The sequence below is a fragment of the Ambystoma mexicanum genome, chromosome 5p (genome assembly GCF_040938575.1).
Source record: "Ambystoma mexicanum isolate Mex_15411 chromosome 5p, UKY_AmexF1_1, whole genome shotgun sequence".
NCBI classification, from domain to species: Eukaryota; Metazoa; Chordata; class Amphibia; order Caudata; family Ambystomatidae; genus Ambystoma; species Ambystoma mexicanum.
The window spans coordinates 53,741,072-53,753,660 of NC_090930.1; the positions used below are offsets into that span (position 1 = coordinate 53,741,072).

At 41.5% G+C, this 12,589-nt stretch overlaps 1 protein-coding gene across 1 annotated transcript in view; it reads right to left on the reverse strand.

Moving 5' to 3' along the window:
• Nucleotides 1-1,528: 1,528 nt before the first annotated feature.
• Nucleotides 1,529-12,589, reverse strand: part of LOC138480719 (zinc finger protein 160-like) — a 74,610-nt gene continuing 63,549 nt past the window's right edge. The window contains exon 2 of the mRNA XM_069612425.1: nucleotides 1,529-8,523. Coding sequence (XP_069468526.1) covers nucleotides 5,018-6,661 — 1,644 coding nt within the window. The 5' untranslated portion in view covers nucleotides 6,662-8,523 and the 3' untranslated portion in view covers nucleotides 1,529-5,017. The remainder of the gene's footprint in view (nucleotides 8,524-12,589) is intronic.

Here is a 12,589-nt window from a genome sequence, read left to right on the forward strand (position 1 = left end):
AACATCCACCAGGTCAGCTTGCCACTGCTTGTCTTTCGAGGCTGCAAAGGTCATTCTTCTTTTAAAACATTTTCTAGCATTTCTATGGAGGGTATACGTCTCCTGACCAAATAGCCAGGTCTTGACAGCTCCGCGTGTGATGGGGTGTTTATCATGCTGTAATTTTCGATAAAGCGCATCAACACCCCCATATCTCCCAACACTGCATTTATCATAATAGCTTTTATGCAATCTTGAATGCGTGTTGTTATCCATTGAAGCACTACAAAAAAATAACCAGACACAGGGTTGGTGTATAACATTTTATTTTTACTTTTTTTATACTGATTAGTATACATGTACGGGATGACGAACCGTTACCAACGCTGATATTTTATTGGACGCATTACATAACAAGCTATACACATCGACGTGGTTGCCCCACCTGTAACTCTGTAGGCACCAGATACTCGTAGCATTTAACAGCTCAGATAGTTCAGAGGCTTGTAAAATACGACCTTTAAGGCAGAGGTATCTTGCATACATTTCAGCCACGTGGTGTTGCAACACGGTTCTAGGACGCAGGTATAAAGATCCCAAATTGTATCGGAATACAGAACCGTATTCATCTCAAGCCGGCATCTTGATGATGTTAGAGATGTCCCTTATACAGATTGCACTTTCACAAGTCTGCGCATATCGGAGTCCCGGTGTAAAAAAAACCCACAACAGGTGTGGGCTGTTTCCAGCTATTCTCGCTTTCAGCATAGCGTATAAATGTTTTTCCACACACATACGTTCAGGCGTCAGGTAGCGCTCCACATGCCCGGCTTGTCCTCCAGAAACGCTACCCTAGAAACAACGGTACACGTATAAGGATCAGGTTTATTGTATTTTTATCTTTTAAAAAAAAAAGCTTTTGCAGTACCGGACACCCCTGATGGTTGTTCCTAAGACTGAACAGGTTAGAAAAGTATCTCTGCATTAAACATGTTTCTAAAAATCTTGCGACACGTGTGTATTTCCAGGATTGTTTTTGTTAGTAGCCCTGCCATACTAGCATGTACACGCATACCCATGGTTTTATAAACACATTTAAGCATCTGATAAATGTTATATGACTTCAACATCTGACATATCCCCCGTATTGCTCCAGATTGATAAGTCGGGAGTAAACAATCATGTGCATCTTGCTGCGGGTCTCCACATTTATGCCCTTCACACCATCGGTAATAATCACGCTTCAAACATGTTTTCACAACAGACGCCGCAAAAGTTTGAACCGTTACAGTCTCCAAAAAGGTCATATTTACATCTTCTTCCTCATCAGAAATTTCAAAACGTTTCAAAATGTCACATTTCTTACACATATCAGCGTCTGGGAATGCTGAGCTTTCGACCCTTTTTAGAACAGCACACGCAATAATAATTGACAGCGTTAAATGCGTTGGTCAGGCCCACCGCGCCGTCAAGCTTTTCTGGCATTTTCTGCAATTCAAAAAAGAAAGAAGTTTAACTCTTGAGCATATGTTTTCACAGGTTTTTCACACACACACACACACCCGCACACCCCAGCCTTGCTTTATTACTTGCCATAGTACACGTTTCAGACCCAGCATCTTCCAGCACAGAGGCGCTAGTGACGTCCATAAACAACCTGTCTTCATCGGATGCTGTGTCTAACGCCGGGGTCATTGCGGCCTCTGGAAACAGCTGCTCTAAAACATTCAGATCCTCATACAGCAACTCCTTAAGAGCCTTAACAGCCTTATCCATATCTACGTAGTCTGCATCAGTGTAGGGGTCATCTACACCAGAGTCGATGATCCCAGGCTGGCTTTCCCGTGTCTTATCCATAGCCGCTGCATCATCAGGGTCCCCGTCGACGGCTAGAGCCGGTGCCGGCGGACTTTCAGGGATGTACTATTTTTGAATGGCTTTCAAATCCTCGGCCTCTGTATTGTCCTTAGAGTAGTAGCTGTAGTGCATCATAATTCCCGGTCTTGCGGTCTTTGAGCTATCAGGTTTTTCTAGGGCTTCAGGAGTGGCTTGTACATCACACCAAACCCCTCTGTATATATGCACCCTACACGCTCCACCTCTATAGATGGCCGCCGCTCAGACATCATCTCCATGCACCCCACCATTCAAAACCCAACGCCACAATTCCGGGTCTTTGTAGGAGACCCCATCGGCGGATCCTCCGGATGTCACCCACAAAGACCTGGAAGTGTGGTGCTGAGTTTTGAAGGGCGGAGGACATCCAGGGGACGAACCCCTGGGGCCCCTAGGGACTCCAGGCTTTGGGGGGACCTTCCTGCTAACCCCTATGATGTCACATCCTGTGGGACATCCCCGCTAAGGACCAAGTTCCTGTTAAACACACCTGCAGCACTTCCGGGTTGGGATGTTTGCCCAGGCGGAACTTCAGGGGCACACCTTATGAGGTCACGTGCCAGAAGTGACATCATAGGGGCTGGATATCCGGTCCAAAAGGGGCATGGAAACCTGTCAAGCCTAGTTTGATGATTATAGGTATCATGCTTTACTACTCACTTCTCCTAGGCAGGGGGTAATGTATTTATGCGCCCAAGGGCACAGCTGGTGGGCCCCAAAGAAACCTACTGGTGCAAAGTGGCAACGGCCGAAGGCCATTCATTGCTAGTCGGCCTGAAGAAACTATAGTATAACAAAATCCTTGAAATTCAGTGAAAAGCTTTCTTTAGTTAGGAGAGAGTTAAGGTTATCAGATTTAGCATGAAACATGCATAGCAATGAAACCTTTAAAATTCAGTGGAAAAACCTTCGAAACTGCATGGAAGCATATTCCACGTGTTAGAGGAAGCATGATTCCAGGCTGTATGTCTTTCCTGGGTGAGCCCCATCCCCATAGACTTTGCCCCATTACACTGAGCATGTGCAGCAGGGGCCATGTTGTACTGGGCTGCCTTGCTGCAATGGGTGCGGCAGTAGCCCAAACCAAGTGTTTTTTTGTAACTATGGAAATTTGACACCGTGGCTAGAAAGCCATACCTTTCTCCCCCCACCCACTGGGACACTAAATGGCTTGAATGCCGCTGCACCAGATCAGTGTTTTTCTTGAACAGGCCTGATCAAATACAGGACACCCTCATGCTTTCTCGCCAGTAAGGTTCTTCAACCTTATCATGAGAGGTTTCTTTATGATGAAACACTTGGTACACCCAGTATATTTAAAGTGATTCTCAGTTGTATCAGTTGGTTTAATCCAAGCGGTGTGGCACTTCATGCAATCAAATTGTGCCTCCTGGCTGCAACAACAGCTGTCTCTTTTTACGATTTAGAAAACTGATATGGTTTCACACCAGTCTAGTATTTCTTTATTCCAATTATAATTTTTATTTAAGAGCTAACAGAGCTGGAAAAAAAAGTGATTCCACATAGAAAGCAACATAAAATGAATACAATACACATCCTAAATCCATTCCTAAAATGAAAAACCTTTAGGAGCAGAAACACATTTTAACAATCTTAAATTATGTTCAAAAAGACACACAAAAGCTAGTGGACAGACACAAAGGGAGAGGGACACACCGTAAATCATCAAATACAGAGCTAATTAATGGAAAAACAAATACTGTTGCATCTTTGTTTGCACTTTGATTACTGGATCGGTTCATTTTTTGATAACTATATTTGAGACCCAATCACTGAATATTGTTTATGGTCCATATTTAAATCTTTCAGAATCTGCTTCTTCTTTTTTTCAACATTCAAAGCACAGGAAATCTACAACACATACCAAGGAAGATATGCATAGGCTTCTGGGAGATACTGCAAGATTACACCCACGGGGCAACCAGAACCGCATGCTATCATGAACCTCTGTCAGAAATGAATGTAGTCAAGGGTATCCTCAAAGCCCTGTGCTATCATGAACCTCTTTCAGGAATTAATCTATTGAGGGCTTCCTAAAAAGGATGAGAAGCACGTAGAGCCGCAGATAATACCCAGCACAGTTCAGAAACGATCAGTGATAAAAATGGCCACCTAGGCAGAAGACCAATAAAAACAAATAACAATACCCGTTGCTCACCACTTTACCTGCAGTAATCAGCCTTCTTACTTTCTCAAATCCCTAAACTGATCAGTCCTATTTCCTCTTCTGCCATAACACAGTGCAGTATTTCCGATGTTGCAATAGAGCAAACTTCAGCCAGAAAGCTTTGGAACATCCAGACAATGCATACTGTTCTGCTGCGGGAGCGTTTCGATATCGCGTCAGATCTTCTTTTAGATAAAAGCCTGGACAAACTCAGTAGATTTATATGGTACGGGAATAGTAGTCAACTCTTTGTGAAAAGTATTTTTTACTGTGAGAACATTCACATGGCGTCTAACTTGTATGAATTCTTTGTACCAATATATTATTCTTGTAAACCTGATCACCATCATGACATTCCCATTCATCCTCAGAAGTTATGATGGTGCTATATTAGTTAATGCTTTAATTGAAAGTGTTTCTGGACTTTAGAACACATATATGGTTTCACAGAGTGAAGCATTTCTGATGTAACGATAGAACGCTTTTGGCACAAAGATTTGTATGTTCTTAGTTAGAATTAGTTAATTGATGACTGATCAGCTGTCTCTTTGTAATGAAGTCCTTGCCACACTTAGTACATGTATATGATTTCACACCATTGTGGTATTTTTGATGCACTGAGAGACCCTCTGAATGAGCGAAAGCTTTGCCACACACAGAACACATGTATGGTTTGAATTATCTGGTGTCTGATCAGGTTGCTAATTGTAATGAAAGCCTTGTCACACTCTGTACATGTTTACGCTTTCACTCCAGTGTGCGTGCTCTGATGTTGTATTAGATGTGTGTTTGTAATGAAAGTATTGTCAAGCATTTACAGGTTTTCATGCCAGTGTGAGCTACCTGATGTAGCATCAGATGTCTGTTTATACACTTCATATATTTCTATGGTTCAACGCCAATTTGAATACTTTGATGTTTCAGACCTTCTTTTGAACTCAAAGCGTTGTTGCACTAGGTACATTTACATGTATTCACTCCAGTGTGTATTGCCTGATGTAGCATCAGCTCTCTCTTTGTAATGAAAGCCTTGTCACACTCAGTACATTTAAATGGTTTCACTCCAGTGTGTACTGCCTGATGTAGCATCAGGTCTCCCTTTCTAATGAAAGCCTTGTCACACTCAGTACATTTAAACTGTTTCACTACAGTGTGTACTGCCTGATGTCGCATCAGGTCTCTCTTTGTAATGAAAGCCTTGTCACACTCTGTACATTTATATGGTTTCACTCCAGTGTGTACTGCCTGATGGCGCATCAGCTCGCTCTTTGTAATGAAAGCCTTGTCACACTCTGTACATTTATATGGTTTCACACCAGTGTGTACTGCCTGATGGAGATTCAGGTATGTCTTTCTAGTGAAAGTCTTATCACATTCTGTACATTTAAATGGTTTCACGCCAGTGTGTACTGCCTGATGGCGCATTAGGTGTGTCTTACTAGTGAAAGCCTTGTCACACTCTGTACATTTAAATGGTTTCACGCCAGTATGTACTGCCTGATGGAGATTCAGGTATGTCTTTCTACTGAAAGCCTTATCACATTCTGTACATTTAAATGGTTTCACGCCAGTGTGTACTGTGTGATGGCGCATTAGGAGTGTCTTACTAGCGAAAGCCTTGTCACACTCTGTACATTTATATGGTTTCACGCCAGTGTGTACTGTCCAATGCAGCATTAGCAGCGTCTTTCTAGTGAAAGCCTTGTCACACTCTGTACATGTAAATGGTTTCACTCCAGTGTGTACAGCCTGATGGCGTATTAGGCATGTCTTACTAGTGAAAGCCTTGTCACACTCGGTACAGTCATATGGTTTCACACCAGTGTGTACTGTCTGATGAAACATCAGGTATGCCTTTCTAGTGAAAGCCTTTTCACACTCTGTACATTTATATGGTTTCACACCAGTGTGTACTGCCTGATGTAGCATCAGTTCTCTCTTTGTAATGAAAGCCTTGTCACACTCTGTACATGTAAATGGTTTCACTCCAGTGTGTACTGCCTGATGGAGCATCAGCTCGCTCTTTGTAATGAAAGCCTTGTCACACTCTGTACATTTATATGGTTTCACACCAGTGTGTACTGCCTGATGTAGCATCAGCTCTCTCTTTGTAATGAAATCCTTGTCACACTCTTTACATTTATATGGTTTCATGCCAGTGTGTACTGTCTGATGTTGCATCAGCTCTCTCTTTGTAGTGAAAGCCTTGTCACACTCTGTACATTTATATGGTTTCACGCAAGTGTGTACTGCCTGATGGAGATTCAGGTATGTCTTTCTTGTGAAAGCCTTATCACACTCTGTACATTTAAATGTTTTCATGCCAGTGTGTACTGCCTGATGGACCTGCAGGCATACCTTTATAGCGAAAGCCTTGTCACACACTGTACATTTAAACGGTTTCACACCAATGTGTACTGCCTGATGCCTGATCAGGCACGCCTCTGTAACAAAAGCCTTGTCACACACTGTACATTTAAATGGTTTCACTCCAGTGTGTACTGCCTGATGACGCATCAGGTGACTTTTTGTAATGAAAGCCTTCTCACACTCTGTACATTTGCATGGTCTCTCGCACGTTTGCATTCTGCGATTCATGATGAGCTGTTTATTTGTAATGAATGTCTTGTCACACTCACTACAGTTAAATGGTTTTTTGCCAGTTTGAGCGTTCTGTTGTAGAATTAGCTGAGAGTTAGTAATAAAAGCGTTCCCACACTTAGTTAATATGTAGTATTTAACACTAGTGGGAGTTGGCTGATATAGCCTCAGCTTTCTATTTGATAAGAAAGCGTTGCCACACTCAGTCCCTTTGTATGGTTTTCAACAGTGGTGTCAGGTGCCTGATCACCTTTTGATTTATAATGAAAGCCTTGATTCCCCCTGTACACTTAAATCAGTTATTCATGGTGTACATTTGAAGGTGTTGCTTTGGGGCATTGTTATTTCTCAGTGTGATGCTTCTGCTTAATTTTCCTGCGTTATTAAAGCTTTATCATTTGCTCTAGTGCCTTTAAGTGCTCCCTGTGTGGTGTGTCCTGCGTGATGTCTCTTTAAGTGGGAACTGTTACAAAATACTCTTCTGCACTCGGAACATGTATACAGTCTACTCCATTCAGTGGGCATTCGGGTTATAAAGCTATCTCATTCTAAAAAAATCCTTCCAGAACTGGAGTTCATATGTTCACTCCCTGCAGTAATCATTTTAATTTGTTGTATATATATTTTTTCACTAAAGCTCTGCACATAGAACATAATATACATAATTAACATTAACCATGTGAAGTTGTTTTTCACTTAACCTCGGAATGTTGAGTGACTGAGTTGGCCTTGCCAGGATTGTAACCTGTGTCCTGAAGAATACACACATATCTCAACTGTCAATGTGTAACCCGCAGTGCTATCTTATTAGCTAATAGCTCCTGAATACATTACTGTAAGTCTTGTTCATTTTCTCCTTATAAAAGATACTTTCATACAGTCAGTACTCATATACAGTCACTCAACCGGAAAGTACATCCCTTGGGCAGGTATCTTTCTGCATAATAGCAATCACTTGAATGTACATTATTAAGATGGCAGGGCATGCCAGCGCAACGTTCTGCATGACCACATACTTCCCTTTTACGCTTCGTAAGTGCAGCTCAGTGTCTTCAGATGCTACTCTGGCAGGTGCTGCTGTGCCGTTGTCAACATTTACAATGTACTTCAGCAACCACGTCAGCCATCCCCGGTGCCAGAGAAGGTGGTGTTTAGCTGGTTATGCTGGCCATGGGGCATCAGTGGCTTCAACTTGCCGACATTTGGGAATCGGTTTCTACAATGATTTCCACCATGCAAACTTCTGATGGTTAGGCTTGTAAGTCATTCCAATCCTTCTCTTGTGGGCTTTCCACTCCTTTGTAGTTTTTTGGCCTTTGTGCTCCCAGAAAGAGTGGTGTAACATTGAGCGTACGGCAGTGGTATTGTTCAGGATTACAGTTACCTGTGCTTATTTTAAGATTGTGCCTAGCATTTAACTTTATAAAGAAAGTTGTGTTGCATTCAATGCATGCATGCGCCTGTCCCAGGATCAGATTTTCTTTTGTGGTTCTCTTATATCTACATGCAATCAATGTACCCCTTGCTACATTCAGTACATGTACGTGGCCTATTTCCTGTGCACATCTACATTCCCTGGTACGGTAAATGAGGTACTCGTCATTAGATGGTTAATATCTTCAGTGTATGGTACCCAGTGGGTACAAGAGGTTATGTGCCTTCTAAGCTCTTCTGACATCCATAAGCTTTCCAGAGGCTGCAGTGGAGAAAGTGGGAATGATTCTCTGCATCCTGAGAAGGTGTCGCTGGGGCGTTAGCCGTCATGGGAAAAGTCTTCTTGGAAAATCATTTTCCCGTCTATTCCTCCACAGGACTCCTTTTAAAAATGCTTTGTTCCTGCAGATCGTTACACTGTTGGACTGAAAAAAGAAACTTGGAATTAGTGTTTTTAGAGCAAGAAACTGAAATAATATAAGAAATTATTGTGTGGATTTCCATAAATGCATGTATTGCTATGGTACTGAACCGGTAATAACTTGGAATGCAATTAAAATCTAAATCAAACATTGACCATCAGACTGTCTAGTAGCGGCAGAGATCCTCTTATCCTCTCAAACATGATTTTATGGCAACAGCGCAGGCACATATTATATGCATGTACAAAGGGAAATCCCACAACAACGGCTTCCTCCCTTTAAGCTAGAAGGTTGTTCCTAATATCCACCTGGCACATACCCACATATTCTATTCAACATAATTCAAGAGACAGCTCATAATTATCAAAAATAACATACATATTTTAATATTCATACATTTATAAGACATAATCATGGTAAAATCAATTCTTATAAAAATAATTGTTCGAATGGTTCACACAACCAAATCATTTTTCTCAAAACACCATTTCATTATTAGTGTAAATGCATCAAGACACAAGATGCCAAATCATTTGTAAACAAATGTGCCAACCATAGTTCTTGTATCTATCAAACCACTCTTTTTTAGGGGAGGATAGATGTGTCAACACTTAGACATGGGTTCTAGAAACACATGTTATTTCAGAAATGCATACAAAACAATATTCTTTTGCATTTAACACTTAACATGTGTTTCTAGAACCCATGTCCATTTCAGAAATGCATACAAAACAACATTCTTTTCTAGGATCATCGTAGTAGGGTCACAGGGTAATGGTTTATAGAAGACAAGGTTGCTAAGTTGTTTCTTAATTTCTGCATTATAAGCTTCAATGCCCCATAATACCACTCCGCCCCCCTAATCTGCCGGTTTGATGACAAAAAGATTGTTATCTTGCAATGATTTCAATGCCTTTCTTTCCTCTCTCGATAGATTGTCCTTGTAGATATTCCTTGTTTTTACCAATGTTCTCATATCCCGGAGAACATTATTCTCAAAACTAATGATCTCAGGTGAGACCATTAGAGCCCCAGGAGTGAAATTTGAGGGTGGTTTTAGACCAGAAGTACTTTGTTGTTTTGATCATTGGCCCTCTGCATCCCGAAAGAAATATTTCAATTTTATGATACAAAAGAAATTCCTCATCTCAATCTCAGTCTTAAAGGGATCAGCCTTATTTGCAGGTACAAAAGTCAAACCTTTACTTGGGACTTGGTTCTCAAAAGTTGTTAGTACATGGGTACTCAAAGTAAATATAGGCATTACCATGTCTTTGGCGGTGGTTGCCACTGGCGGGTTCGCATCCCGTGGCTCCCTGGCTGGCGTGGTCTCCCCCGTCTGCCTCGGGACTGAAAAGGACAACCTCTTTGTAAGTTCCCACTTTGGTTGGTCTGAGGGCCAGTGCTTGAACCTGCGTCACTACTATTCGACGAATTGGAGAAGGTGACAAACTTCTTAAATGGTAGTCTATTGTTAATGCCCGCACTGTTACCTTGGTTAGTGTTACTTTGTGTGAAAAAGCCCGGAACAAGGTAGGGATAGGTAACCTCCTCTTTATAATTTTGTCAATTCTGTCTCCTATCCTTACGGCCGCGTCCGGGTGAATGGACATTCATACGGGCCTGTCGAAGACATAGGGCCTCATTACACGGATGGCGGTAATGGTTAACGGTCACCGTTAATGGTAATAGCACCTTGGTCCATGTGCCAATACCGCCATCCGTGTAATGAGGCCCATAGTGTCAGGAGTAAATAAATGTCCCAACTCTTTTGCGTGCATCAAATGCCTCTTATTTCGGAAGTTTACCTGGATTTCTCCAAGGTGTCGCCCCGTCTTCTTTCACTCGCGTTCGAACTCCACAACGCCTACACTTGGACCGATGTGATCAATTTGGGTAATGTGATCGATGCACATCAGGTATGCGCGGTGACGTCGTTTCTATATACCGTCTTCTTTTCAATGATTGGACACGAGTGGGTCTATTAGCCACAACCTACTTTACAACCTGTGCAAATTGGGTGACGGCGAACCGCCATTTTAAAAGATGCATTGAATATTGGCAACATTGCCAGTATCTACGTGAATGTGGCAGTAATATCGCTCCAACTGGGTGTGGGCAATGAAATTATTTTTAACTATGCCGCTCATGAATTATACTTCCACAATTCATTAATGACTGGTATATTTTAAAGGAAATATTGATGACAGACGTTCCTTATACCAATTCGGTATTTAAGACTGGGACACGTAGTTAGGGCAACCCAACAGTGTATGTCTCCATCGTCATAACTAAGGTGGATATTGCCTGTTAATATTTGTTTTTAAAAGGGGCTTATATTTAGTGGATGAAAAGACCCCACTATATGGCAATATTAAGGCCATCTTTCACTGTGTTGAGGTCAAACATCCATTTTTGTTCCAGTTTTCTCAGTCATAAATCCCTATCTCCTCCTCTCGGATGAGGTCCCAGTGTTTGAATTATATACCAACGTATATCTTCATGGGTGTGCTTTGCTAGTGCAAAATGAGCCGTTAATGGTTTATCTGGCACATTATTTTTGACACAGGATCTGTGTTCACAGATCCTTTGTCTTATGGGTCTCTTTGTCTTTCCAACATACAATAGCCCACATGGGCACCTAATCACATATATTGGCCATTTCGTATTGCAATTAGAAAAAAATTTTAATGTCCATTTTTCGGCCTTTCAGATCTATTTCTTTTGTATTTGATGTCAAATTGCATGCTGAACATTTTCCACATTTATAGTGGCCCACGACAGGTTGCATGTTCCACAATGTGGTCTGGTCATTCACTGGGTGCACTTCCTTGTACGTGTGAACCAATTTGTCGCGTAAGTTTGACATGCGTTTAAACGCCAAACGTGGTTTTTTGATCGAAAAATCATCTGTGTTGACCATATTCCAATTTTTCAATATGCTTCGCCGTAGGGCATTGCTAATGAGCGAAAAAGTTGATACACTTGTGATTTTATCTTCTTTAGCCCTAAGTTGTTTCTGAAGGCAGTCCTGTCTATTAGTATTTCTGGCTCTCTTAAAAGATCTAAGTATCACATGAGGCGGATAGCACCGTTGTTTTAGTCTTGCAGATAGGTATTTGCTATTAATATCGAAATCCTCTTTCAGGCTGCAATTCCTTCTTATACGAAAGAATTGGCCAAAGGGTAAATTCTCGTGTAGACTTGCCGGATGGTAGCTATTAAACAATAACAATGAATTTTTATCAGTTGATTTCCTGAAAAGTGTCATACCTATAGTGTTGTTGGTGCCTTTATAGATCTCTAGATCTAAAGAAGAGATCTTAGTGACACTTGAGGTCATTGCAAAGTTAATGCAAGGTTCTTGTTGGTTCAGCCATATCAGGAACAGATCTAAATCTTGTCTATTCCCTGTCCATAACATGAAGATGTCGTCAATATACCTATGCCAAGTTTTCATCAGATGTTTGAAAGGATTGTCCTCTGCGTAGACTGAACGACCTTCCAAGTCGTCCATAAAAAGGTTCGCCAGATCTGTGGCAAAAGTCGAGCCCATGCTTGTGCCATGTTGTTGTAACTAAAACTTACCATCAACAAGAATAAAATGATTAGCCAATGTAAGTTTGATACACTCCGTAATGAAGTTGGAGGGAACGGTTTTATCCTCTCTCATTTCCAACACACCTTGCATGATGTTAATGCATTTCATTTGAGGAATGCTGGTGTAGAGGGCCTCCACATCAAGTGTCGCAAAAAGGTCCTCTGAAGTCGTAGTTACATTTTCCAAAATGTGGATCATATACGTGGTATCCTGGATAAAGGAGCGCATTTTCACAACGAACGGTCTCAAAAAGAAGTCTGTGTAGATTAAAAGTGGTTCCAAAATAGAACCAATAGCTGCCACAATTGGTCGTGCAGGCGTACAATTTGCATCTTTATGCATTTTCGGCAGACAATACAATGCCGGAGTGGTCGGATTTTGTTGGATAAGGAAAGATCTTTCATCACTGTCTATCCACCTTTCTTGTTCAGCAAAAGTCATAAGACTAGTGATCTCATCTAGGATCAT